This window comes from Ziziphus jujuba, chromosome 1, assembly GCF_031755915.1.
Source record: "Ziziphus jujuba cultivar Dongzao chromosome 1, ASM3175591v1".
Taxonomy (NCBI): Eukaryota; Viridiplantae; Streptophyta; class Magnoliopsida; order Rosales; family Rhamnaceae; genus Ziziphus; species Ziziphus jujuba.
In genome coordinates this window covers 40375514-40401297 of record NC_083379.1, presented here as the reverse complement: position 1 = coordinate 40401297, position 25784 = coordinate 40375514, and the positions used below count along the sequence as shown (strand labels likewise).

General features: G+C 34.5%; 4 protein-coding genes across 8 annotated transcripts; 1 reads left to right on the top strand and 3 right to left on the bottom strand.

Moving 5' to 3' along the window:
• Positions 1 to 902: 902 nt before the first annotated feature.
• On the bottom strand, positions 903 to 9607 carry LOC107434063 (DEK domain-containing chromatin-associated protein 4). Of its 2 annotated transcripts, none has more exons than XM_048474732.2 (12): positions 9426 to 9607; positions 7233 to 8077; positions 7046 to 7079; positions 4887 to 4966; positions 4622 to 4684; positions 4408 to 4518; positions 3956 to 4036; positions 3788 to 3871; positions 2997 to 3492; positions 2526 to 2632; positions 1734 to 1764; positions 903 to 1338 (listed from the first exon to the last, which is right to left on the bottom strand). In XM_048474732.2, exons 2-12 carry the CDS (start codon positions 7986 to 7988, stop codon positions 1175 to 1177), a joined length of 2007 nt encoding a protein of 668 aa, XP_048330689.1. In that variant the 5' UTR covers positions 7989 to 8077; positions 9426 to 9607; the 3' UTR covers positions 903 to 1174. The 2 variants fall into 2 exon arrangements, with proteins under 2 accessions (XP_048330689.1, XP_048330687.1); XM_048474730.2 differs by having other exon boundaries at positions 9441 to 9606.
• A 6255-nt stretch (positions 9608 to 15862) lies between these two features.
• On the bottom strand, positions 15863 to 18260 carry LOC107407378 (uncharacterized). Of its 2 annotated transcripts, none has more exons than XM_025069789.3 (2): positions 17203 to 18000; positions 15863 to 16938 (listed from the first exon to the last, which is right to left on the bottom strand). In XM_025069789.3, the coding sequence occupies exon 2, from the start codon at positions 16853 to 16855 to the stop codon at positions 16103 to 16105; it is 753 nt and encodes a 250-aa protein (XP_024925557.3). In that variant the 5' UTR covers positions 16856 to 16938; positions 17203 to 18000; the 3' UTR covers positions 15863 to 16102. The 2 variants fall into 2 exon arrangements, 1 of the variants encoding a protein (XP_024925557.3); XR_009636892.1 differs by having other exon boundaries at positions 16540 to 16680; positions 17203 to 18260.
• A 1013-nt stretch (positions 18261 to 19273) lies between these two features.
• Positions 19274 to 22437, top strand: LOC107404705 (uncharacterized). The gene is made up of 3 exons (XM_016011694.4): positions 19274 to 19625; positions 21724 to 21824; positions 21988 to 22437. Exons 1-3 carry the CDS (start codon positions 19568 to 19570, stop codon positions 22267 to 22269), a joined length of 441 nt encoding a protein of 146 aa, XP_015867180.3. The 5' UTR covers positions 19274 to 19567; the 3' UTR covers positions 22270 to 22437.
• A 332-nt stretch (positions 22438 to 22769) lies between these two features.
• LOC107407993 (cysteine synthase 2) lies at positions 22770 to 25762 on the bottom strand. 3 transcript variants are annotated; one of them, XM_048479080.2, is made up of 6 exons: positions 25497 to 25762; positions 25197 to 25271; positions 24634 to 24777; positions 23952 to 24341; positions 23629 to 23864; positions 22770 to 23216 (listed from the first exon to the last, which is right to left on the bottom strand). In XM_048479080.2, the coding sequence occupies exons 1-6, from the start codon at positions 25713 to 25715 to the stop codon at positions 22994 to 22996; spliced, it is 1287 nt and encodes a 428-aa protein (XP_048335037.2). In that variant the 5' UTR covers positions 25716 to 25762; the 3' UTR covers positions 22770 to 22993. The 3 variants fall into 3 exon arrangements, with proteins under 3 accessions (XP_048335037.2, XP_048335047.2, XP_060675287.1); XM_048479090.2 differs by having other exon boundaries at positions 25197 to 25321; positions 25497 to 25634; XM_060819304.1 differs by having other exon boundaries at positions 25197 to 25324; positions 25497 to 25628.
• Positions 25763 to 25784: the final 22 nt, after the last annotated feature.

Sequence of the window (25784 nt, the reverse complement as noted above, 5' to 3'; positions counted from 1 at the left end):
AAAGATGGAATAATATTTGGCTACTGGTTAAACAATGGAAGAATTTTGTAGTCGACTAGACAGATTTGCTTTCGATTGACCAAGACTAGTAGTCTGTGCTCTCACATGGTAGAGAGCAGTACCATGGGCCAAAAACAAAGTCTATTACATTGCAACAAACAGCAACACTCTTTTCATCTTTGAATAAAAAGTAAGCAATGGACTTCAAAGTGCCATACAGGACCTTACAAAGTTCATTTATGTCTTTGTTTAACCAGACATGACTCGGTATCATGTAATCATGAAACACCCCATGAAACGTACTAAACATACCATGTGATTGAGGGTGAGGGCTGAAATCATCAGAAACAGTTTGGTCCACCAAAAAAACAAGAAACTAAGAGGAAGAACTGTAATGGCTCTTCGAAACTCCAAAACCCTGATATGTGATTGTTGCAATTCTCTTGCAAGAAAGAGAAATCTAAATGCAGAATTTTATTCATAATGTATATGTCAGTATAGCAATACTTGCATATAGGTGAAAGAACTGGCTAAAAGTGAAATCATAAAGACATCCTGTACCGGTTCTAAACGTTTATGTCGTACCAAGTTTACAAACAAAATACAATGATATCTGGATCCGCATACAGACAATCTTGACCCTACTACAAATACTAGACGTTACAAGCACTTCAGCATTTAAATGGCTTTAATCAATAGGGCCCCTCCATGCATGGTGCAGTCACTTCAATGGGTAGCAAATGATAAACGCTAATATACAAAATTGAGGCCCCAGAGAAGCACCTAATCAAATAGTCAAATTTCAAAAATCATAACCAATTATCAGTGCCATAACTTTGCTTAAAGTACTTATTACATATCAAGTTGTGAAAAGGTAGGTGGACGGCCCAACACATCGATCATCCACAAAAGGTCAGTTCTATTAAAAGAAAAGAAAATTCCTACAAAATATGTTAAATGTATTACATAAAAAGCTGCAATCCAGCAGCACAACTTTGACAGTTACACCTTCACTGGTTTGAATTTACTATTTTGCTTGCTAGCAAACAAATGCTAGCAAGAAATTACAGCAAGCTAAGTCGGAGACACTAAATAGTACATGCAGGCAAAGGTCAAGTCAAAAGGTAAATAAATAACTACAGTATTTCCATGCAGTCATATTCCATTTTGTTCGTCAGGCTTCTACCTCTTGCCCAGCAGACTGGGTTTCATCTTTTTCTGCATCGCCTTCTCCATCTTCTTCATCATCCGCCTCATCGGCTAGTTTTGTAAGCTCTTCCTGGATCATGAGCTTTATAGAGGACTTCCTTGGCGTGAGATCTGTAACAAATTGCTGAGCTGAAAATTGGAAAACATTAAGTGTGAGGACGACAATACTAAGATCTGTATTGCATTCAAATAAATGAGTCTCAAGGTTCTCAGTCCAAGGAGAAAGAACCCATCATATCTTTATAATCAGCAACGATAGTTACTAATGTAGAACTGCGTTGTGATCCACTGTCCATTTTACAATTCAAAATCTAAAACTAAGTCAATGGAAAACAAACAAATGAGCTGTTGATGTCATCCATTTACATAATACAGCTGAACGAATAAAGCGTGGATATTTGATTAAAGAATTTCATCTAGAAGAGTATGATTCAGAACATTAGGCCAAAATGAGACTATTCAATATCATCCAATTCAAGATTATAAAAAAGAAAAAACATCAAGAATATAAAACGAGTGCATACCTAGTTGCTTCAGAATGTCGGTGAAAGTAGCCTGCCAAAACAAAAACGAAAAAAGAAGGGATCAACTTCTGCTGGGACAACAAAGTCCATGCAATTATAAGACCAACACAAATTATCACGGCTTCAGCTACTTCCAGTCTGATTTATGAGATGAATTACCAAATAGGGATAGCAGTACCATAACAGCCACCCAATACTAACAAATTTCCTTCTCAACTCTATCACTGTATTCTCAACAATGACAATGAAACTATGCAAGAATCAATACCTTTTACCAACCAAATTTTAAGTGTTTCTACAGGCAGTATACTATATTCGGAAATATCACTTCACAGCAAATATGGTGAATGCGTCATCCTTATTTATCACCAAGTTTTTCTTATAAATTGCATGCTAATTCTTAATGTAGGTACAAGGGTACAACCATTAGACAAGATACAACAATATTTATTAGCAATTATAGAAAAAAGCATATGAACAAAACCTATAGGAAAAAGATGAGTTCATCAAACCACATGTAATGGCATGCTTGCATATGTGCATCTATCTTTATGAGAACATTTGTTCAAGGGTGTCAAGGTGTAAATTCAACATGAACCTAAGTGATGCAATCCTAATAGTAATCTACACACTGGGGCACAATTGGAAGAGTTTATGGTAGCCCAATTAAGCAATCAAAGGGAACAATACCATAGCAATAGAACATCAAATAAGCAAAAGGCCATATCTGTCAATTATCCTAGACATATGCTATTACAACACATATAGGCAGTACTAACATCTGTGGCTTACCGTATTGAAGTCGACTTCTTTAAGAATTTCACATATTGCTTCTCTCAACTTATCATCAGTTGGACCCTGCTCTTTGCTCTTCTCCTTCTGTTTAGCAACTCTTTTCCCTTTCAACAACAAAGACTTTCTTGAAGAACTAAGTTTTGGATATTGGAGTAAAAATTCTTGATTACATAATCAATACAAAATCTCCTATTTCCTTGTTCTACTTACCAAAAGTTTCTTGAAGAATTAAGTTTTGAATATTGGAGCAAAAATTCATGATTATGTAATCAATGCAAAGCTCCTATTTCCTTGTTCTATTTACCAAAAGAAAAACACAATCAAATTTTATAAAATCGTGACCATATAGATTACCGCTTCACCAATATTCCAAATAAGTTAAATTTACAGCAAATCATTCACAAGCAAATTCAAATTCAAGTAATAATACTGAGACGAAGAAGAAAGGCTAGAGGTTCCATTCTATACCAGTTTTCTCCTTGGAGGCAGATTTTCTCGGAGTAGAGGCCTTAGTCACTTTTTCATTTTTCTTCTTCCTTGAGAATACCTTTGGGCTTGAATCACTGTCATCATCAACCTTAGTTCGTTTTGTCGAAGGTCTCTTTGGTGTCTTTTTAGGTGGTGGACTGGATTTATTTGAAACAGTGTTTTTCTTGGTTTTGGCTTTTCCAGCAGATACTTTCCTTCTAGATGATGTTTTTGAACTTCTTTTGTTTTTCTCTACCTCTTCTTCAGATTCTTCTTCTGAATCACTTTTATCCTCGCTTTCAGAATGCTCAGGCATCTCGTCCTCAGATTTTTCCGTAATACCATTTTCAGTTTCCTCTACATTTTCTTCTTCTTCATGTTCTTGTTCTTCTTGTTCTTCTTTCTCTTCTTCTTCATCTTCTTCTGACTCGTCTTCTGTATCAGGTGCATTCTTTTTCTCATCTGCTTTTGAAGCATCCCCATTCTTTCTCCGATTCTAGAAAATTGCCAGAAGAAGAAGCCCAAAAAAAAAAAAAAATGGAGTAAAGACTCTCATAAGAAAAAAAGAGATAGACAGAGGAATTTTTCTTTCAACAAGTAGCAAGATGGGCATGCGAAAAAAAAAAAAAAAAAAAGTATACAAATATTTAAAAACCTCAGTAAGTCACAAAGTTGGGTCACACAATCTTCTTCTGTGACAGTACGATTACATGAAGGAACTATTTTAGTGATTTTAACACTACTGCTTAGGTAACATTATTTAATGACTCTAACAAGATAGAAAATGACACCTTGGCAGAGCGTTTTTTTGTCGTTCCCTCAGATGAAGTTGAATTTCCTTTTGTCATTCTCTTCCGCTTTTTGCCCTTGCTCGACTGATAAACAGATACAAAAACTTAAGACATGACAGCAAGTCAGCAAGAAAACAAATAACATATTTTGCAACAAGATTGACAAACCTTCTCTTTCTCTGCAAGTAGCACATCAGTTGTAGCATGAGGGGCCACCAAAAAGTCTAGAAGTTTTGTAACAATATCCTCCTGCATAAGCATTACACCTCATTATAGCAACTTCTTCCAACTCAAGAAAAGTGTAATCAATTTAGGCTGCAAATTCATTCTGAATACCTATCAGCTTTTAAAAATCAATTCCTTATGAAATGACACATCAGTTGAACTTTCTAATGTATAGATTTGTCCACTCAGAGACACTAGATTATGCTTCATTTTTTGCATGTATATAAGAATTATACTTCAATCAATGATCTCCAATTCAAGTGGTTTGCATGAAAACTTGTGGACCAATCATCAAAAATTGCCATTTCAAAAATAAAATTACCACAAAATGCCAACTCATATGGTCAAAGGCAGATTCAAGAGAAACATGCAGCAGTAATAGTAAGTTACCATACCTTCCGAGTAGTTGTCTTGGCAATGGATATGTCAAGCACGTCACAGAATTCCAACAGTTTCTCTTTGTTACATTTGTCAAGTTTTTCTTTAACTTTAATCTTTTGCTTCTCCTGCAAGACAACATGAAAATGATGAAAATCTGAAGAGATAAAGATTCACATTTGTGCACTTCAATATGCTATAAACAGAAAGATCAATTATTTTCTTTCATACCTCGTTATTTTCACGCCATACAAAACCTGAAAACCGGGATATATTACTCTTGACCTGAAATGCCTGCAGGATTAAAGGAAAGTCAAATAGAAGCAAGATTGAGATACTAAATTACAATATCTAGGAAATCCCAAAGCATTTAATCAATTCAGTTCCCGAGCAGTATGTTTCTGGCTTTTCAACACATCATTCTTGCTGACCAAGGGTGGCAGAAAGTAAAATAAATAACAGGAAGAAATAAAAGAAGTTAAAACAAAATAAATACCTTTCCTCTCCTTCCAAACAGAATTGTATGAAGTAGTTTGAAGGTGTCATCCAATTTCCTTCTAGATAACTTGAAAGCCACTGCAGCAGAAAAGATACTCAGAGGTCATGGATTTTAATCATAGTTCAGCTTAGCTCATAAATCCATCACCAGATATGTCAAGTATATAGATTCCAATAAAACCTAACAATTCTTATAGATCTAGCATTTAAGAGGGGGAAAAAACATAAAAGAAATCAAAATTACAGTCCTTTAACAACAAAAAATTACGGGCAAAATTACAAGGCCTACCATCAGCGTGTAATAAATCCAAGATCTTACTTGATCACCTAAATTCCAAATCCAGTTATGGACTCCCAATCTCTTGACAATAATCCGTACCCAGAAATTTCACTAGATGCTTCCCAGAAATGGACCTCAACCGAATATGTGGTAATCAGTATTCCAGGTATTAAATAACAACACAGTCCCTCTGAAAGCCACATCTGCTATCCGAAACTCATATTTATTTTGCTTCCAATAGAAGTACCAAAATTATCATAGATCACCATTTCTTTGATATTATGCTTCCCCAAACAAGTGTGCATAGACACACATATGCATATGCATATACCTACATTTATACCCTTTATCAAAGTTCTAACACCAGTGACTGAAAACAGATTTACAATTCACCTATTGTCATCTCTGAAGGTGAGAAAATGATGCCATCCTCAAAGTCCAAACAATGATGATCACTGTAAAAGGCAAGAGGCTATAGCTCAAAAGCAGAACCTTTTTATCTCTGGATACACTCCACATGTCAAATTCTAAAATTCTAATGGTAGGGTCTCAGATATGAACTAAATCCGGCAATAACTCTCATGCCCCAACCTACACAACCCTTGATTCTACAAAACCATGTGGCAGCAGTTCCTATCACAGTAGCAGAACAATGGTGAATGTACAAATAATTACAATGTCACTATCGATTAGGTATGCATATCTCCTCATTGGAGTTTGATTTGCAAGAAGAATCGTTAACACATAAATCCTTCGGTTTGCACCAAGAAATGGTGGTTAAGCTATGGAGGGTAATACTTTGTAAGACAATTCGGGTTGTCTTATACCACAATTAGTCTACCCCTTTCTTTTTTTTTTCCTTGACTTAGGACAGAAAGGAGAAAAGATTATGTATATGCATTGTAATGGCCTTACTTTTTGAGGAATAGACTGCAATTAGTGGTAGAACTTTTGAAGAAAAGAAAGAGGATGCTGATATACTTTACAAAAAAAAAAAAAAAATAAGAATAATAATTCAACTTCTTTTTGGCATCAATCTCACAACAGATTTAGAAGGAATTCTAGACAGTATATTCAAAGGAATTAGAAAAGTGTTTCCTTAGGTTATTTGGGTTTTCTCTAGTTCTATTATTGCCTTTTATGCTTGGTGCATTCAATTAGACAGCTAGTCCACCATTTTTGCCTTGTAATGCTTGTTTTCTTTAATTAATATCGTCTCTTATAGAAAATTTGTGTGAAATGTTGCTAGGGAACACATTCAATACAATACTAATGTATTTATCACTCCATAAAAGAATGGCATATTGAATGCTTGTAAAACAAAAGCACAAGAAAGGCAAGACCCAAATCTTCAACAAATAATCAATCCATAATCATATCGCTTGCAAGGGTTGTATGAGCTTCTATTATGATACCAAGAATAAGAGGAAAAAGAACTTCAAGATTAAAAGGAAAATTTATTTTAAATCTATTAAAGAACAATATATTATCAACCGTTATAACAAAATTGAAATTATATATAAGGAAAAATCATATGGCACCACTCAAAAATCAAAATTGAAAGGTACACCAAAATTTACAAAGGTTGACAGCGCTCAACTTATGAAACAAGCAATGGTAAAACATTTTTAAAAAACTAGAAAACGTTCAAATGCTGGCTTCACCATTTCCAGAAATTAAGAACATGTCTTCCTAATGAAAATTGGGTATTTTAAGTTCTCGTGCTTCCACAGCATATTTAACAACTTCATTATTGGGAAGGGGAAAAAAAAAAAATCACAGCTGAAGTAATGGACAAGCATTTGAAAAGCATATGTAATTAGGTTATCAAATTACTCATTATTGAATAAATAGATCCATAAAAAGAAGGAACATACCATTAGGTATATCTTTCAATGGTGTACCCCTACCCTGAAATGTCGAAGGAAAATTAAAAGTTAAATGTTTAAAAGTAAATAATCCTCAAGAAACACATAATAAATTCTTGCAGTTGCAGGACTAATAAATAAATAAATAAATGAAAGAGAGCACCTAATAAATAAATAAATAAATGAAAGAGAGCACCTTCTCAATATGGAATTCCTTGACAGCTTCTTTTTCAATGGATGCCACCAGCCTTTCAACTGATTTGCGCTCTCGAACAGGGCGATCTGTCAGAGGAGTCCTTGCCTCTGGCTCCTTTTTCAATTCCAATTCCTTCCTCTTCTTTCTACTTCTTTCCACACTCTTCCCTTTTCCACGCTTCTTTGACCCTTTCTTCTCCTTAGCCTCTTCTTCCTCCTCACCATTCTTCTCATCTTCCTCTTCATCTTTCTTCTCCTCTTCCTCCTCATCTTTCTTTTCCTCTTCCTCCTTATTTATTTTCTCCTCTTCCTCCTCATTTATTTTCTCCTCTTCCTTATCATCATCTTTCTTCCTTACTTCCTCTTCGCCTTTTTTCTCCTCTTCCTCCTCATCTTTTTTCAATTCTTCATCATCTTTTTTCACTTCTTCCTCCTTCGGTCCATCAATCTTCTCTTTTGCCACTTCTTTTACTTCAATATTTTTCTCATTTCTACCAGTTTCTTTTTCTATTGGTTCGGCTTTGGGTTCTTCTGTTCCTTCTTTAAGTGTTTCATCCTTACTTTTCTTCACCTTGGTGTCTTCATCCATTATATCAGGTTCAGCATTTTCATCATGTTTCTTATCTACTTCCATTTCTTTTAGCCCATTATTTTCTTCTTTTCTGTTCTCACTTACTGCTTCACAAACTTTCTCTTGTGGAGCAGTCCCATTTGCCACTGTCTCAGCAGTTTTAGTTGCAGCATCTTCCTCACCCATTATCAAGTAATCTCAAATTAACAGCTCAACCAGAATTGGTCACTTCCCCCCTCCACTAAATGAAGTTTACAAACTAAAATAAGAAAAGGCTGCAACAATGATTACAAGAGATAGAAATGTTGGGTAAGAACTAAATTAAATGAAGTTTACAAACTAAAATAAGAAAAGGCTGCAACAATGATTACAAGAGATAGAAATGTTGGGTAAGAACTAATTAAATGAAGTTTACAAACTAAAATAAGAAAAGGCTGCAACAATGATTACAAGAGATAGAAATGTTGGGTAAGAACTAAATTAAATGAAGTTTACAAACTAAAATAAGAAAAGGCTGCAACAATGATTACAAGAGATAGAAATGTTGGGTAAGAACTAAATTATTTCGGCTAAAAATGCTATGCTCCCCCCATCCAAATTGAAATTATCAAAAAAAAAAAAAAAAAAAAAAAAAAAAGAAAGCAAATTTTAATAGTTCCCTATGAGAATGACAAATCAAATAATATCGGTCCAATCAGTCATGCAGTATCTATTCCTTCAAAATGTTTCTCTAGAGAGTAATCAAACCAGATCATATATACAAATAGTTCCTATTTATTACATATTATCCAAAGCAGATATAAAACATTTCAGAACGAAAAAGGACTTTCAGAAAACTAATCTTCTTCTGACCTAACAGAGCTGAAGTTCTAAGTTCATAAGTTTGAAGACAATATTTAAAAACATAAAAAATCTATGTGGACACCGCTACAATAATCTGAAGCAATCTAAATTCTACAAACAGTAACATTTCGAGGAAACGGAAAGACGAAATTTGCAAGAAAGACCTAAAAAAGAATATACATCAGAATATATAATTGCATACCATGTATGTATCTACACAGAGTGAAAAAATTAACAAGATCTACACGAAATCAGTCCCTTTCGAAAACCTCGAAACTAAGAGAGAGCGAGAGAGAGAGAGAGAGAGAGAGAGAACAAAAATCAAAATTTTCATAAGTAACACAAGAAACCATCCGTGAGGCTTGCTAATAAGATAAACCAAGGGAAAACAAAACGAACTAAAGTTGAAATTTTAATCCTCATAACGCTTCAGTTTCCATTCCTAATGTAAATTTCAGCTCGACCAAGCCCCAAAAAACCAAAACTTACATCAAGCACAGCTTTTGCCACAATTTCAAAATTACAAATCACTCTTCGCTACCCACATTTTGCGCATGAAACACTTAAAATCCAACGAAAAATCCAAACTTTCTCCAGCTTTTCCCAATAATTAGTACGAAACCCTAATCTACGAAACCAAACAATTCTCCCATTCACATAACCCAAAACTTCAAATTCCACCAAAACAGATAAAATACGAAACAATTAAACAAAAAAAAAAAAATTTGCTGAAAAATATACATAAATATCCATAATACATATTCTAAATATAAAGCTTACGAAATTGAAACTAACGGAGATTCGAAAGGTATGAATTTCTCGGTGATTTGGAGCTTGAAAGAGAAAGTCTTCGAGTCCCACTCTCTCAGTGTCTCTCTCTCTAACATTTGGCTTCGACTTCTTTTGTGTTTTTTTTTTTTTTTTTCTCTCTCTCTCTCTTGGTTTATTCGTTTTATTTTTTAATAATTATATTTTTTACACCCCAGAAAGCTTTGCAGATTTTATATGGCCCGGACTTGAAACCCGGATTTAAAATGCAGTTGAATGCCACGTCGGATGCTCCTGTCAGCCCTGTGGGGGGAAGTTCGAGACATGATTTGAATGGACGGCTGAGATTTTAACTGAGATTGTACGTACTGAATCGACGGTTGCTGTTTGATGTTCTTTTGAATTTGACGGAAGAGCAGCATTTGGGCTGTTGGTTTTGTGTGAGGCCCACTGAACAAATATTAAAGAAAACCTGACTCTTTATATTTTATTTATCTTTATTATTAATCTACTTAATTTGTATAAAATTTGGTTGACTGGGATAATTTTGTAGATAATCACAAAATTTATTAAATTTATTACTTTAGTTTGAAAAACGAAATTTCTTCTCCCAATATCTTCCATGAATAAAATTTACCATGTATAATATTTATTTTCCTAAATCTTATTGAATTTTACAATTTCTTAGTGTGAAATACAAAGAGTAATGTTATAGACATATTTAATTTATCAAATTATTGATTATATATATTAGTTAATAAGTTAAAATGTTAATATAAGAAATCAAATTTTTATTGAATTTTACAATTTGTTTGTTAGTCTGAAATTTGAAGAGTAATGTTATTGACATATTTAATTTATCAAATTATTGATTATATTTATATATTATTTAATTAGTTAAAATGTTAATATAATAAATCAATTTTTAAAACAATAATTGTAATTAAATATAAATAAAAAATAATAATATTTATACATATATATATATATACAGTGCATTTATAATGCGGGAAGACCTCATTCTATCTATCCGGATCAAAAATATAATTTTATTTTTGACCGTTCGATTAAATTTAACGGTACAAATCAAAATCATAAATTTCCTCCTAAAGATTCATTCCCACGTGCTGAAAACATCTTCTACAGCCTTCCCTTCCCTTCTTCTTCTGCTACCACCATTCGACCTTTCTTTATTTCCTCTTCTCCTCTATCTCTTTTTTTTTTTTTTTTTTCCTTAAATAAAATTTGGGCGACGTTCCAGACCTTCCAAAACCCACCGCCCAGACCTTTGTTGCTATCAGCCTCAAATCACTCCACTCAGAAATTAGGATCCCCATACTATTATCAAATCGCTTTGTAGTCCCTCATCTCACCTCGTCATTTTCCAATTACCAAATTTTAGAATACCAATTTATAAATAAAAATAAAATAAAAACCAACAACCAGATCTCACTCAGTTCTTCAATCCTTCAATAATGGCAAAATGGACCAAATAACTCATTCTTCAATGGAAAAGTAATATAATATTTGGTCATGTATTTTACCAAAAAAATAAATAAATAAAAATAAATATTTGGTCTTGGACCTTTATTGATCATGAGATTTAAGTTTTTTTTTTCTTTTTTTAAAATATAAAATCATACTTAATTCTCCATTGCAAAAAGAAACCAACTTCCATAAGATGTTGGTGGTTTTAGATTTCTAATTTTTTATTTAAGAGGAAAAAAAATTATTTGCAAAACAATTTTTGGATTTGGTTCTCCGTCTGCTCAGCAACGTTGATTTTGCTTTACAACCCAAAAATGGAATAACAAGGCTTTTATTACTTGGAAAAAGATAATACACATTTCATTTAAAGAATCCTGAGTTCTAAGTACTCCACACTCCAGGAATACCTGAAATTTTTCCCTCCCACATCCTTTCCTTCCCTTCCCTTTCTCTTTTCCTCTGCTTCCACCGTTCCACCTTTCTTCATTACCTCTTCTCCTCTGTCTTCTTTGTCTTTGTTTAAAAATAAAATATGGCAATGGATTGGATTTGGGATTGTGTCAGGGCGGTGGCCCCGTTTTGGGATCTTGGACGGTGGGTTTCGGAATCTTGGGCGATGGGTTTCGGAAGGTCTAGGACGTCGCTAAGATTTTATTTAAGAAAAATGGAAAAAAAAAAAAAAAGATAGAGGAGACAAAGGAGAAGAGGAAATAAAGAAAGGTGGAATGGTGGTAGCAGAAAAGGAAGGGAAGGGAAGGCTGAAGAAGATGTTCTCAGCACGTGGGAATGAATTTTTGAGAGGAAATTTGTGATTTTGATCTCACCGTTGAATTTAATCGAACGGTCAAGAGTGAAATCACGTTTTTGGTCCGGATGGGTAGGGTGCGGTCTTCTCGCATTGTAGACGCACTGTATATATATATATATATATATTTTGCTGAGAAACGATGTTTTATAAACCAAAAAACCTACAGAAAACAACTGCAAAGGATGTGGGCACAAAATCACACTCCTGGGTTACAAAAAAGCATCCGAAGGTGTGGTATTCGCACACCCACCTTCTTGGCTCACAATATCCCAAAAAAAAAGGGGGAAGATGATTCAGACTAACAACACTGTAGCAACTATTTTGGAGACACCAACTGGTAATTTCATGCACTAAGAAGTTAGCCTGCCGGGGAATCCAAGAGAAGCAAATTTCCTGGAAGTTACTCATCATCTACCAAATTTCTTGAAGAATTCCTGTCGTTGACCAATGACAATCTTGAGTCTCCTTGAGATTTGGAGAATTGTTGAGGTTTTTACATCCGATTCACACCAAATTCTTGACCATCCCTCTTCTTTTGCCATTTTGATACCCTGAAGCACACCAAAAGCCTCAGCTAGCTCAGGAATATTCGAGTGGAAAACATTTGCTCTAATTCTTAGGATTGCCCCCAAATGATTTCTGGCCACAGCTCCCACCACACTGACTCCATCTTTTAAGGCTGCACCAGTGTTAATCTTAACACAATGAGAGAGAGAGAGAGAGGGGGGGGGGGGGGGGGGGGTTACACCAAATCTGGTGTTTGTGGGAAGGAGTCAAACCGACTAAGCTATTAGTATAGATGATTGCTTTTGCTTTTGCGAACCTGAAAAGTAGCTAAGAAATAGTGTTTTCAGGCTTAGGCAGTTTATGCTAAAAAATAGTACTATTCCTTAGCCTCCATAACTGGTCAAGAATTAAGAAAGCACACATAAAGAAGTCTTCCCTATCACTAGGAAGCACGGAAAGCACCTCTGAGGGGCTGGAAATAAGATTTAGTTTCTTTTATAAAGAAAGCTAAAAAAAAAGAGTCCCATTTAATTGCCTACGAAGTGGCAAACTATAAGGCTTAAGCTACTGGACAATGGAAAAAGAGATGATTCTCTTATTCAACACACTCACAACCATGAACACAGTTCTCATTATCCACTACCATATTCCTAGCCAAAAGATTAGAAGCAGTTGAAAGGCCAAAATTTGCCAGCTTCCACCAAAAAAACTTGAGTCTCTCATGAATTTTAGACTTCTAGAGGCACTTCCACCATGCCGAGTTATTGGAGAGGCCTCCAAATTCCATGTTATACGCAGATTTGACTAAGAATTCGCCATTATGATTCCCTGTCCAAATGAGTTTGTCTTGGAGGTTGAAATTGGTAATTGGAATTCCGTTGATGTTTTGGACAGTAGTTGGATCAAAAAGCAATCGGAGGGCCTCGAGATTCCAAGTTCCATTTTCCAATCTAAGGGAATTGACCATTCCCTGCTGCAGAGAAGCTTCCTTGGAGAGAGGGATTGGTTTGAATCGGTGGTTGTTTGGGACCCAAGGATCTTTCTAGATATTAATTTGATTACCTCTTCCAACTCAATAGACTAACCCATTGAGGAGAAGTTTTCTCGAAGACAAAATGCTACTCCAAGACCACGGGTCACTTTTCTTTTTCTTATAAGTGAAGAAATTCCTGCCAACTAAGTATTTGGCTTTCCGAGCAAGAACCCAAAACTTATTTGCATTTGTTGCGATGAACCATCCTAATTAGCTTAAGAGAGCAAGGTTCATGCCACCTAAATTTTGGATTCCTAAACGTCCAGCATGCTTAGGCTTGCAAATTCGATACCAAAAGATTGGTATGAATGATTTGCTCCTCTTATTTCTTCCCCAGAGGAATTTGCTAGCAAGACTTTCTATTTCACAGCACCACGTTGACGGCAACTTCACAAAAGACATTGCATACAGAGGGGTAGAGCTAACTACTGACTTGGTTGGAGTGTATTTACTTGTCTGAGAAAGCAGAGAAGATTTCCAACCTTGTAACCTAGCTTCTATCTTGTTTTCAACCTCTTCGTAGGCCTTCGAGAAATTTCTGCCCACAAACAGGGGGTTCTTAAGGTAGTTCGACTCTTTCGGCAACTCTCCCATCCCAAGGATTCTTTTAATGCTAGCTTTAGTCTTGGCTTGGACGTTTTTCAAGAAAAAACAATCGGACTTGGTGTAATTGACCTTCTACCCCATCCAATGGCAATACTTAGTGAGGCAATCTTTTAGCTCTCTTATCTCCTCTAGATTAGCTCAGCAGAAGAGAAGTATGTCATCCGCAAAAAACATTTATATATTTAGTAGACTAAATGTTAGCCTATAAAATTATTCAAAAATAAGTTATATTTTTCAAATGAGTAATGACATAAGCACCATATAGTTATCAATATACTTACTAAGAATATATATATTATTATATTGATTGGTTAATATAATAATATAATTCATAAATAGATAAATAAAATTTTAAAATGATAAATATTACTAAATATAAATGAATCAAATAATAACATATATTTGTATATGTATATATATATATATAATATGTAGTATTATTTTATTTAATCGGCTAAACAAATTCTTGATTGGCGGGTTGCCTAGTATAGTATTTGTTCTTTCTCTTTTCTTTTTTCCTGGAGGGGAGGGCCCCAAGGTTATTTAATTATATGAATATTTGTCTAAATGTTAACAATAAATTTAAATATTGAGTAAAATAACTAATTTTTCTGTTTTGGATACATTAGATATTTGATTACATGTTTTGAAGAACTTTCTCCGTCAATATTTTCTTTTTCTTTTTTTTTCTTTTTTCTTTTTTTTTTTTTTTTGCAATTCATTTCATATGAGATATATACAAACTCTTTTTTTTCTTTTTTTTTGACCTGGATATATATAAATTATCTAGCAAAAAAAAAAAAAAAATTCCAAAAGGATACATGCAAATTTTTATAAGATTGACTATTGAATCTAAAAACTTTAAGCAAGACCAGTTTTCTACATTTTTATTGAAAGCTAAACAATATTATTATATGCTATATAAATAATTTAATGACAATGTTTATATTGTTTTATATATGAGATTCTGAATTTAAATGATTCTAACAATAATTAAAAAAATCAATAAAATTATAGTATACAATTTATAAGATTTATTTTCAGGGAAGTTGCAGCCTAGTTATTGTTTATAGAGAAAAATTACAAAAAAATAAAAATAAAAAGGAGATATTTTTATTGTTGGAACTTGAAAATAAAAATGAAGAAGAAGAAAAAGAAGTACTTGAAAATAAAAATGAAGAAGAAGAAAAAGAAGTGGTGTATTTAGAAATATTTCGGTATGCAAAAGACTTAGCTGTCCTAGGCCTAAAACACTCACTGTGTGAAAGAGAAGCCCATCACATGATTAAAACAATTGGGGTTAAGACTTTCAGCACTTAGGCTTTTCAGGAACTTTTTTTCGTTTTTTGAACAAGGCTTTTCAGGAACTTAAGGCCTAAAATAGTTTTTCTGGTTGAAATTGCTTCTAGATGTCACATTTCATGGAAACAATTTCTCTAATTTTAATTTTAATATTTTTCTGCTTCCAATACATTTTCTCTGTAACATTGTCATTTTTGCACTATCATTAGCCTATTAAAATTATTATTATTATTATTATTTGTATAAAAAGAAAGAAAGAGCATGCACTTCAAACACATTTTGTTTTATTTTTTTACTTTTCCTTCAAAACAGACACAGAGATCTACCTCTAAACGGTGCCAAATGGAAGACTTGGAAAAAGAATATAATATTTTTTCCCTTCACAGACAACAATCAAGAAAAGTTTTGAGTGTGATCCCAAAATCAAGTGCATGTGGGACTCCATGCCTACCATTACGTAAACCCCTCATGGAATGAATTTCCATATTATATTCGATTTTCTGTTAGTTCTCCATAGCTTAAAGTGCCAATATCATTTATAATCTAAATTATTTACGAGCTAATTAAATTCAAATAATACACTAACTGAAATATATATATATATATATATATTTTTTATTTTTTGGTTGGGAATTTAATTGAAAGAAGTCTTTAAAATACTTGATAGTTTTTTACAACAGAATTTTTGCATATATACAAGAAGGGAAAAACAGAAAACCATTGCTTTTATTCTCTAAGAAGCATGGGTTATCAGGCCCTTGTAAGAAATGTAAAATATTTGATTAACCAAAAATGAAAACAAAAAGTAGCAGGAATTAGATAAGCATTTTAGCATCACAAAAAAGAAAAGAATCCAAAAGTAGATCTTAGCCTAATAGTTTTTGACATCAAGCTAACAGACTTTCAAAATTTAAACATCACTTTGCCCTCTTGAGTATTTGGGACTTATGCTTCAATCTCATACATTGAACACTTAATGGAGCCCATTGAGATGTCAATTTCGATAAGATTTTCTTCCTCATTCATCTCATTCATCTCCTCTATAAGTTCCCTAAAGCCATGTTCCCTGAAAATGGATTCTGGCAACAACTCAGGCAATTTTGACTGCAGATTGAGATTTGCATTTTCCTTTATACCACTTGACTCACTGCCTGGAAGGCTGATCTCAATGAGGCTATCATCATCATCGTCATCATCTTCTTCTGAAACTGAAGAATCAGAGACTGCTAGATTTTGACCCTCTACATTGCTTGGGGATGTCCATTTGAGCTCAAAAATCTCACTTGGTACCGAATCATCAGTGCCCTCACTGTCTGTTGGAATATCTTGCACTTCTTGGTAATCATGGATTACACCCTTTTCACTGTGTTGGCCAGTCTCATTCTGTACCGCATTTTCTAAAATTGGTTGCAGTTTACTCCATTCCTTATCTTTTCCTACTACTTGATGTATCTCTTCCCCAACTTTCTGATCCTCTTTCAGGATTTCTTGGCTGCTTGGTGGATTTCCAGCTGCATTCTCATCTAAACCCATATTTTTCTTTGTGAATGTGAGAAGAAAAATGGTTGACAGAAATAAAATAGGTAGGGCAACAAGGAAAGAAGAGAATCCAAAACTTAGAAAACAAATGAAACTTAAAGAAGGAATAAGCAACAACCAGGAAAAGAATCGATTCTTAGCTGCTTTTCCCATGCGCATAAATTGGAATAAAAGCTGTATACTATGACATAAAACTCAGCAGAACAGACGGATAAAGATCATAGGACTACGAGAAAAGAGATCTGAGAAAAAGAAATATTCCAGATGAGCAAAAGCAGCTATGCTGAATATGCTTTTTTTGCTGTAGGAGTAGAATAGTCAAATCTGCTGAAAGGTTATTTTGGGTGACTTTTAAGGGGCCAAAACAAGGTTATAACCTTTCAGTCACTGATGATTTTGTTGATCAGATTTCAAAGAGGTTACATAACAAATACGATGTGTGCTGAATATGAAGAAGGAATGAAAAGTAGAGAGAAGATACAAATGCAAAACCAATTTCTTTGTACCTGATCTGTAGCTTCCACCAAGATGTTTAGGTTGATGAAAATGAGCTTCTTCTAAGATTTTGAGTTTTTTCTAGCACCCTAACCCTTATGCACCGACTCCACTGGTAAAAGAAAAACAAACTTGGTCTTTTCTCTTACACCAAACAGTTTGTTCTTATCTGCAGCTGATTCTCTTGAGAAAAGCAGAGGCCTTTTTTTCCCATTATTATTTTCACATCCTCAACGACCAAAGCTTTGGAATTGCCGAATCCATGTGCAGCACATCTCTGCCCCCCACATGTCGCTATGAAACCCTTTCAAACACAACCCATGAACCAAGCTCTATCATATGCTTAACATCATACACCTTACTACTCTCCCTAAAACTCTTCTATTCACAGCCGAACAAAAACCCATCAACCAAAAATCAATATTCTCAAATGGGTAATGACAAATCTTCCAAAGATACCATTTTTCTTAGAAAACAAACACCAATTGAATGAAATTTCAGACATTTTCTGAAAAAGGTCGTTAAACGCTTGCCATCAAATAAATACCAATCCCGCAATTTTGTCAGGAACCAAATAATAATAATAAAAAGCACAGTAAGTAATTATTACCCATGCTGTATTGTCTGCTATGCAATCCATTAAATGTGTAATAATTTTTTTCCTGGTCAATTTTCTACTTCTTACATTTCATCCGGGTGCTAATGGAAGCCCATTATACCTTTGAAGAGTCTTTTGGCGGGATATGCCAGGTTTCCCCATTACTCCATTGTTTTTCACCAGCAAATTTTATTTTATTTTTTTGCTTCTAAAAAGGGTCAGATTCAGAATACATGTTTGATGCACAAACCCAAAGCATAAACAGCCAAGGCTAAGAAAGTCTAAAATGTACTGTAACAAGTGCATAATTAAAAGACAAAGCAAGGCAGATGAGACATAAAATGTTACCTTTGTTTTTTTTGTTTGGTTTTTTAATTTTTAACCCTTTCTATGTGTAAATTTGGACTTTGTAGCGAACTAGGCCGAAAAAGAAAGCAATTACTTTGGCAAAGTTAATTGCTTTTTTGAAGCTTGAAAAAGATCAGTAGGGCTAATCATTTCCTCGTGCACCTTCTGTAATCATGCCCAAAGGCTTTTAGATGTTCAGTCAAAGTTTTCTTACTCAAGATTGAAATTTTACAATCAAGCTAGCGTTTTCAAGAAACGGACACATGGATTTCTGGTTACTTTGAATTAGGAATGGAGAGAATAAATTTGTTCAACTTGTTTTATCAACACAATTTGATTGTTCAACTTTGGTTTGAAGCATATCTTTTCCACGACTTGAATTTTGTTATCTAGTTCAAAATTAGACAAATTTTATGTAAAAATTAAGAAAAATGTTATTCCATCATCATCGATATTTTATTACCTATGAATTTATTTGAATGACAATTAAGAAAGTTCAATTTTTATATTAAAAATTTAAAATAAAAAAATCAATACATGTAGCCAATTATAATTTACCATGTTAGCAAAAATATCAATAATAATCATCACTGTTGATGTTAAATAACAAAACTCAAAAAGTAATGTTGCAATCAAAAAAATGTCTACAAAGAAATATGAAAATATATGAACAGGTGAGAGAAATTAAAAATGCAAATCAATCCATAAAAAATATAAAAGAAAGGTTGTAACTTGTAATTGAAGTTAAAATGACACTTCTTTTGCTATGAAAAGAAGAATCACTTTTAATAAAACTGCAATTTTGCCAACACAAAGTAGAATTTTTAAACTTATTATTATTATTATTATGATTTTGTTAATGCCCATGGTTTAGATTAACGACTTGTCGTCTTTATGCCTCATACCATCCTTTCACTACGGCATGATCATGATCTATGATGCCACGCGTCCCCAGTTTCGTCCCCACCTACCCCACCATTCACCCATCAATCTCCACCGCTCATCACGCATAATAAACAAAGTGAACACCAAATACCAAAATTCCGAGATGACATATTTATCCCTCACTCTATTTCGAATCCTCGGCATCTCAAATCCACAAACGCAAGGGGCAATTAGGGGATAAAACCGGAAAAAAAAGAAAGAAAAAGGGCGAAAATCAGTCGCACATAGCGAATTTTCTACTTTCTAGGGTTAGGGTTTTTAATTACATGATATTTGGGGGATTCTTTCTTTTAGATTCGGTAATATTACAGTTTTTCTCTCTGCGTTTGTTGTTATTTCTATAAGAAAGAGAGTGCTCAGCGAATTTACTTTTCTTTTGGGATTTGTGTCGGTGGTCATTGGATTTTGCCCCTTTTGATTGATCCTTTTTTATTTCTGGGCTTTAGCGCCCTCTGGCCGTTCAAATCCATGATCATCAGCATCCCATGGACCCCTCTCCAGTTCAAACCACTCCTTCCCTGGAAGAAGAAGAAGATGAGTGGGGTATGGCATTTGGCATTTCTTTCCTTCTTTCTTTCTGTTTTTTTTTTCTTTTTTTTTTTAAATGTTTTTTCGCCTTGTTTGGTTATTGAGAAAATCTGCAGGAAACTGAGAAATTTAGAAAGTTTGGATCTTTTTCAGTTAAAATTTGAATCTTTGAATAAAATAAGCTACTAATATAACCCTTTGATTAAAAGTAGGCTTTTTTTTTTTTTTTTTGGTTGTTTATTTTTGTTTTGAGAAATTTACTCTGGTACCAAACATCTGATAACTATATATTTTGTTATGATATGCTGAAAGGACCCATGAAATTTTAGGTTCTATTTCACAAATTTCTTATTTCGCTTGTCGTCTCGATGTCATTTTTAATTGAGCATTCTTATCTAGTATTTGCATAGGCATTCTGAATATGGAGTTGAAGCACATGTATATTTTGTGATTGTGATTAATATTCTAAATTTTCAGCTTTAAGGGGCCTCTGTTTACTGTTAGAAGAAGAATTTGATCTATTTACCAATTGGCCTTTATAATTGAAGTGGTAGTACGCGTATGTATATATATGTATGTATAAATTTTATAATTTATGCTTAAGCTGTCGTTTCCTCAGAAGTTTCAATGATTTATTTTTTAGGTATGTTACGTATTAGCACATCTGCTTTCTCAGATGCGTTGTTGTCTTTGCATTACCTATTAGGTCTCTGCCCCTTCAACCTCCTCCTGTTTCTGTCCTTTTGGTTTGAAATTTATTGCTTTCAAGTTTTTACTGGTGCATTTTTTATGTATGTTATTTATGTATAATGTTGCCAGCTTGCATCATTTAATGCATATGGTGACATGGATAGTTGAATCGTAAGCTAGACTTAATCAATAATCTCTACAACTTATTTGTTTTGGCATATGTGCTTTAAATTTGTATGCTGAACATGCCGTATGTATTTATGAGTTATGTCCTTTTAAGTTATGATTGCCTGATATTACTATTCTTTGTACCTTAAATGACGAGATTTATTATTTTGCTTGGGTAACTTTTGCTTTACTTTTGTGATACATATTCCCCACCATTAAGGCACTTTAACCAAATATATTGACTTCGGCTTTATTTTATGCAATTGTATGAATTAGAGATTGTTTATGATAGATGTTAGGATGTAACTTGGGTTAGTTGAGCTTTGTATGAGGTTAACTATGCAAACCAGATATGGTTACATTCTATATATTGCAATAATATAAATATTTATTTGATGCAAAAATAATATTTGTTAATTCAAATACTTTGCCCTATCATAGGTTAGGTTATAGATTGGACTATGATCGGGCGTGGTTGAAACCTTGTGTAATTCTAAACTTGATTCGAGCTACTATTGCTAGTTCAATCTTAGTATAGGACTGAAGAATCCTAACCAAAACCAACCCAAAATATGAATTGTACATGGATTTGGTTGGGTTGGTTAAGTCAGAATGGAATTTCACTAAATATCAGAAAATGGATGAATATCTTTTCTGGTTATTTGAATGTGACTAAAAGTATTGCTACATTCATTTATCTTAAATTTACTCTTATTGAATGGTTATATGGATGATCTGAATTTGGGAAGTAATTTATCGGCTGAATTTCTTTTATTCGTTTGCTGGGGTTGGACTGAATGACATAATTATTCTTTGCTGAGATGGTGTACTATTAAAGTCCACCTTTATAGAGCCATCTTTAATGTATCATCTCCTAATTATCTGGTCCATGTGAACTATGCAAGTTAAGCTTTTTCTGTGTGTTTTGTTATCTGGTTGGCTTAGTAACTATCAGGCTGGAGAGAGAGAGGGAGAGAGAGGGAGGGAGGGAGGGGTGGGTAATTACATGGTAGGGAGGGATATTGGACAAGAAACTGACATGGTATTAATTACTTGTGATTTGGCCTGTTTGTTTATATTCTGAGAAACGGTTGTCAGTGCCAGGTTAAATGCTTGAAGATGTGTTTGTTTGCATGTTAGCCATTGACATTGAATATAATGTATATATTGTTTTCGGCAGTATAATGTGCTCTCATAGTGGCTTTGCTGTGCATTTTATTATATTGACATTAGTGTGTATGGCCATTTGCTTTAGACAATGATGGGTTTGTGATTCCAAGCTTGGGAATAGGAGATTCAGATCAAACCAATCCTGGTGCTCCAACAGTAGAAGCCTCAAAACCGCCCTCTTCAAAGGTCAGCTGCAAATGCTCTCTTTTCATTGATCAGACTTATTTTTGAAAAGAAAAACAATTATACATGAGAAACAAGGAACTGCTTGAATTTTGTACTTTATTCTGCTGATTAAGCCAATATAATATATCAGTAACTAAAATCTTTTTTCACTGTGTCTGTACAGGCCAAAATAGACGAGAACATCTACCTTGGACCACACGGAGCCCCCCCATCTCAATCAAAGCAGCAAGAAGCAACTTCTTCTACTCGTAAGCAGCGGTTCAAGCAAAAGCTGAAGGAGGCAGATCGAAAGATCAGTGGGACAGGCCGAGAGAATAAGTTGGAGAATTTGAGAGAACTTGTGGGTGTTGGGAAAGCTGGCAGCAACATGGCAAAGACCAGTACGAGGGAGTGGCTTGATCCACATTGCCATGAGTCCCAATTCGACAAGTGGCATCCCCAGTGAGTGGAGCATCTATATCCAATTTCATGAGGAGGTCTAACGTTCTCAGAAACATTTATCTTGGCTGTGTATCTGGACAATAAATATTCTGTTGGACCTTTTGCTATAATTTGTTGCAGAAGTTATGAAAAAAGAATTGGGGTCTTCTAATCCTTTTATTCCGTTTCTTTACGGGCATCTCAGAAATACGGATTTTTCGCACTTAAGTGTAATTTGTTTTACTCCCCTGCAAGAAAACCAATCAAGAAATTTGTTTATGAAAATTTTGATACCTGTATTTGTTTATAATTAGTATTTAGTTCTTTCAACAATCAAGAAACTTTGATGGATGAAGCCCATGCGTGCAAACGTAATCTGTTGGAAGAAATTGCATTAAGTTGATATAATAGAGAAGGAAATAACTTGATAAGTCTTAAAAAGCAATACTGAATCACTCCACAAAGATCTAATGTAAATAATCGATGTCACCATACTGGATATCATTCTCAATTCCCCCCCAAAAATGTACTAATAATAACCTTCGTATTTTGCTTCTTCTGAGCTTCAAAATATATAATCTGTGGAAAAATGTGAATAGAAAAATGGTCATACAAAATTTTGCTGCTGAAACGTCACTGCTTCAGAATACACCCCTGGTAAAAAATTTGAATCAACCAGTTTGTCATATAACAGGCTTTCTGTATTAATCTGTAGGAAAAATTTGTCAACAGAAAGCCCCTGCATAATGCTACTGGACACCCAAAAACTCTAATCCATTTGCCTTGGGAGTCAAACCAAACTGAGATAGATACTCATCACTGTAAAACTTGCTCAAATGTCTCATTCCACTATCGCACAATATCGTTACAATAGTGTGACCGGGACCAATCGACTGTGCCACTCTGACAGCCCCAACACAATTCATGGCTGACGAACTCCCCAAGAAGAGACCATCATTCTTTAAAAGGAACCTAATAAAAGTTTGGAACAGAAAACTGTAAGGCCAAATGAAACAACTAAACATCTGTTCGTTGACATAGCCAAGTTCAAGGAAATTAGCATTTTCTACTTCCCATCATTTTGCATTAGAATAAATTAATAATGTGAAACATTTTCCATTAACCTATTTGTCAGAATAAATATAGGAAGTACAGCTAAGAGTTATAGAGGCTGAATGAAACTAAAGTTTGCAGGTAGAACTGGCATAATATTTTCCTGAACCTCTCAGCAACAAGAAAGAACCGAGGAAAAGTCAGGTAGTAAGGAAATGAAGATAGGCAGAACATGATGTCAGACCCAAAAAAAAATAAAAAAATAAAAAAATAAAAAAATAAAAAAATAAAAAAATAAAAAAATAAAAAGAAGAAGAAGAAGAAGACTGACCTTGACATCTCAACAGCTTCAATATCTGTCCCCCGGAAAGCCCCATCTAGTTTTGCCATCAAAAAGTTTTGAGTTAACCTATTTATTCCAATGCCTTCAGTTACCGTGTCAAAAGGATTCTTTAGCCTTCGTCCTTCAGCCTCCTCTTTAGTATACATCACTCCCCTTGTCACCTTGTTAAACAAACCAGAACCGGGAGGATCTACAAGGAAGGACCTGATTTTTGGATTCATTTCCTGTTGAAACGTAAAAGGATTCATGCCTCTCAATGTTACCATATAATCAACTTTACAACCTCATAAAGGAGGGGTAAAGCAGCGAACCTGGAGATACTTGGAAACACCAGCCACAGTGCCACCAGTTCCTGCTGCAGCCACAAATGCATCTAACTTTCCTCCGGTCTGTTCCCAAATCTCTGGCCCAGTACCGTCGTAGTGGGCCCTGAAGTTTGCTAGATTTTCAAACTGATCAGCAAAGAAGCCGCCTTTACAATTGCTCAAGGAAAATGAAGTATGTTTCTCTCCACCAGAACCAAAACCATTAATTTGCTCCAGGTCTTTGCCATTCATTTGGCCAGATTCTAAGTCTTTTGAAGCTAGCTCGTTTGCTTCCGAAGCCCGCCGCCTTGCAATATTGACAAAATGGTCTCTGTGTGTAATTGATACTGGTCGTACCCTTTCAACAGTGGCTCCCAGGGCTTCAAGTATTTGGGACTGGAAAGAATTAGCATGAGCAAAACAAAATTAAGCCCGTTGCAGAATATCTAAAAGAACAAAGGAAGAATGTTACTTTCAGAAAAAGAAAAATAATTCCACAACATCCTAATGTACAACGAGTCTAGAATTAGTTCAGGCATCATCATCCTCAGCATGGCACTCAAAGATCTATTTATTCCTTTACATTTTCTTTTTAAGATAGATATTACATTATGATGCAACTTAAATGAAAACCTTTTTCAAACTTCCAGGAAGAAATGTGATCAGCTGAAATATATTGACCACATACCTTCTCGATAGCAGCATCATCTGGGATAACCACATGGCATTTGCAACCATAGGCAGGGGCAACTGTAGCAAGACTAATGGCAGTACTTCCAGCACTCCCCTCAGTTACTACTCCCCCAGGAGCAAGTTTTCCAGATTCCAAAGCCTGCATAAACCATGTATGACGGGGTGCAACAAAGAAAACAGTCAGGTGGTGAAAATGAATTGAAACACCACTAAGACCAGAAAAGATATAAAATGACAAAATCATGGGAGTTCAAAGAGTTGGTTCGCTGAATTACGTATTCATGCAAAACATAGAAAATACAAATGCCATTGATCAGTTGAGATCACATTAGTCACCTACGTTCAGAAATTTGAAAACAATATTAAAATTCCAATTCCAATTTTCTTTCTTTTAACAGTGGTTGCAGAGAAAATGGAGGTAAGGAGAGAAAGTTGGAAATAGTTGTACTTGTACACATCCGTTATAAATAGTGGGCATGATATAAAGAATAGAAGAAGAAATATGAAACTTTACTGTAAATTTTCTCAACAACCAAGCAGACCATAAAAAAAGATTACCTCTTCAATAATTTTGACAGCAACTCTATCTTTGACACTCCCTCCCGGGTTCAGAAACTCACACTTCCCAAGTATCTGGGCAAACCCAGTGAAGAAAATTGATAAATCAATCATAAAAAGGAAACCTTCTTCATCATATCATTGGAAAAAAAAAAAAGAAAAAAAAAAAGATCATTCAGACGTCAAAAACGAAAAAAGCTTGTGAGGATTTAATTCACATAAGAAAAACAAATATCAAAAAAAGATGACAATCAAAGCCAAAAACCCATGTGATAAAATCAACAAAAATTGGAAACTCACTTCACAACCAGTGGCATCAGAGAGGCTGTTGATGCGAATCAGAGGGGTATTGCCAATGGCATCGACAAGCCCAGTTCTTGTATTCTTCTTTGAAGGGAGGGAAAGTTTGGTCTTTTTGGAGGAAGGCTTGGATTTATGGTTGCAGAGGAAGAGAGAAAACAAGGCCACAGAGACAGCGATGGCGGCAACAACAGCGCCTGTGGTTCTCACAGGCGCCATTTTCAGAGCCGAAAAGCTTTGGTCGGTAAATTTGGGGGCTGTGTTTTTGAGGCCTTAAAATGGAAACAT

What these genes read in the sequence shown, in the direction of transcription:
- LOC107434063 (XM_048474732.2), bottom strand. Translation starts at nt 7,988, where the DNA reads ATGGGTGAGGAAGATGCTGCAACTAAAACTGCTGAGACAGTGGCAAAT. An exon ending in CAAAAAAACGCTCTGCCAAG is followed by an intron (nt 3,493 to 3,787) that starts GTGTCATTTTCT and finishes GCAATTTTCTAG; the next exon opens with AATCGGAGAAAGAATGGGGA. An exon ending in AAGAAGTCGACTTCAATACG is followed by an intron (nt 1,765 to 2,525) that starts GTAAGCCACAGA and finishes TTGTTTTGGCAG; the next exon opens with GCTACTTTCACCGACATTCT.
- LOC107407378 (XM_025069789.3), bottom strand. Translation starts at nt 16,855, where the DNA reads ATGCGCATGGGAAAAGCAGCTAAGAATCGATTCTTTTCCTGGTTGTTG.
- LOC107404705 (XM_016011694.4), top strand. Translation starts at nt 19,568, where the DNA reads ATGGACCCCTCTCCAGTTCAAACCACTCCTTCCCTGGAAGAAGAAGAA. An exon ending in AGAAGAAGAAGATGAGTGGG is followed by an intron (nt 19,626 to 21,723) that starts GTATGGCATTTG and finishes CATTTGCTTTAG; the next exon opens with ACAATGATGGGTTTGTGATT. An exon ending in CAAAACCGCCCTCTTCAAAG is followed by an intron (nt 21,825 to 21,987) that starts GTCAGCTGCAAA and finishes GTGTCTGTACAG; the next exon opens with GCCAAAATAGACGAGAACAT.
- LOC107407993 (XM_048479080.2), bottom strand. Translation starts at nt 25,715, where the DNA reads ATGGCGCCTGTGAGAACCACAGGCGCTGTTGTTGCCGCCATCGCTGTC. An exon ending in ATGATGCTGCTATCGAGAAG is followed by an intron (nt 24,342 to 24,633) that starts GTATGTGGTCAA and finishes AATTCTTTCCAG; the next exon opens with TCCCAAATACTTGAAGCCCT. An exon ending in GAAGCTGTTGAGATGTCAAG is followed by an intron (nt 23,217 to 23,628) that starts GTCAGTCTTCTT and finishes AACTTTTATTAG; the next exon opens with GTTCCTTTTAAAGAATGATG.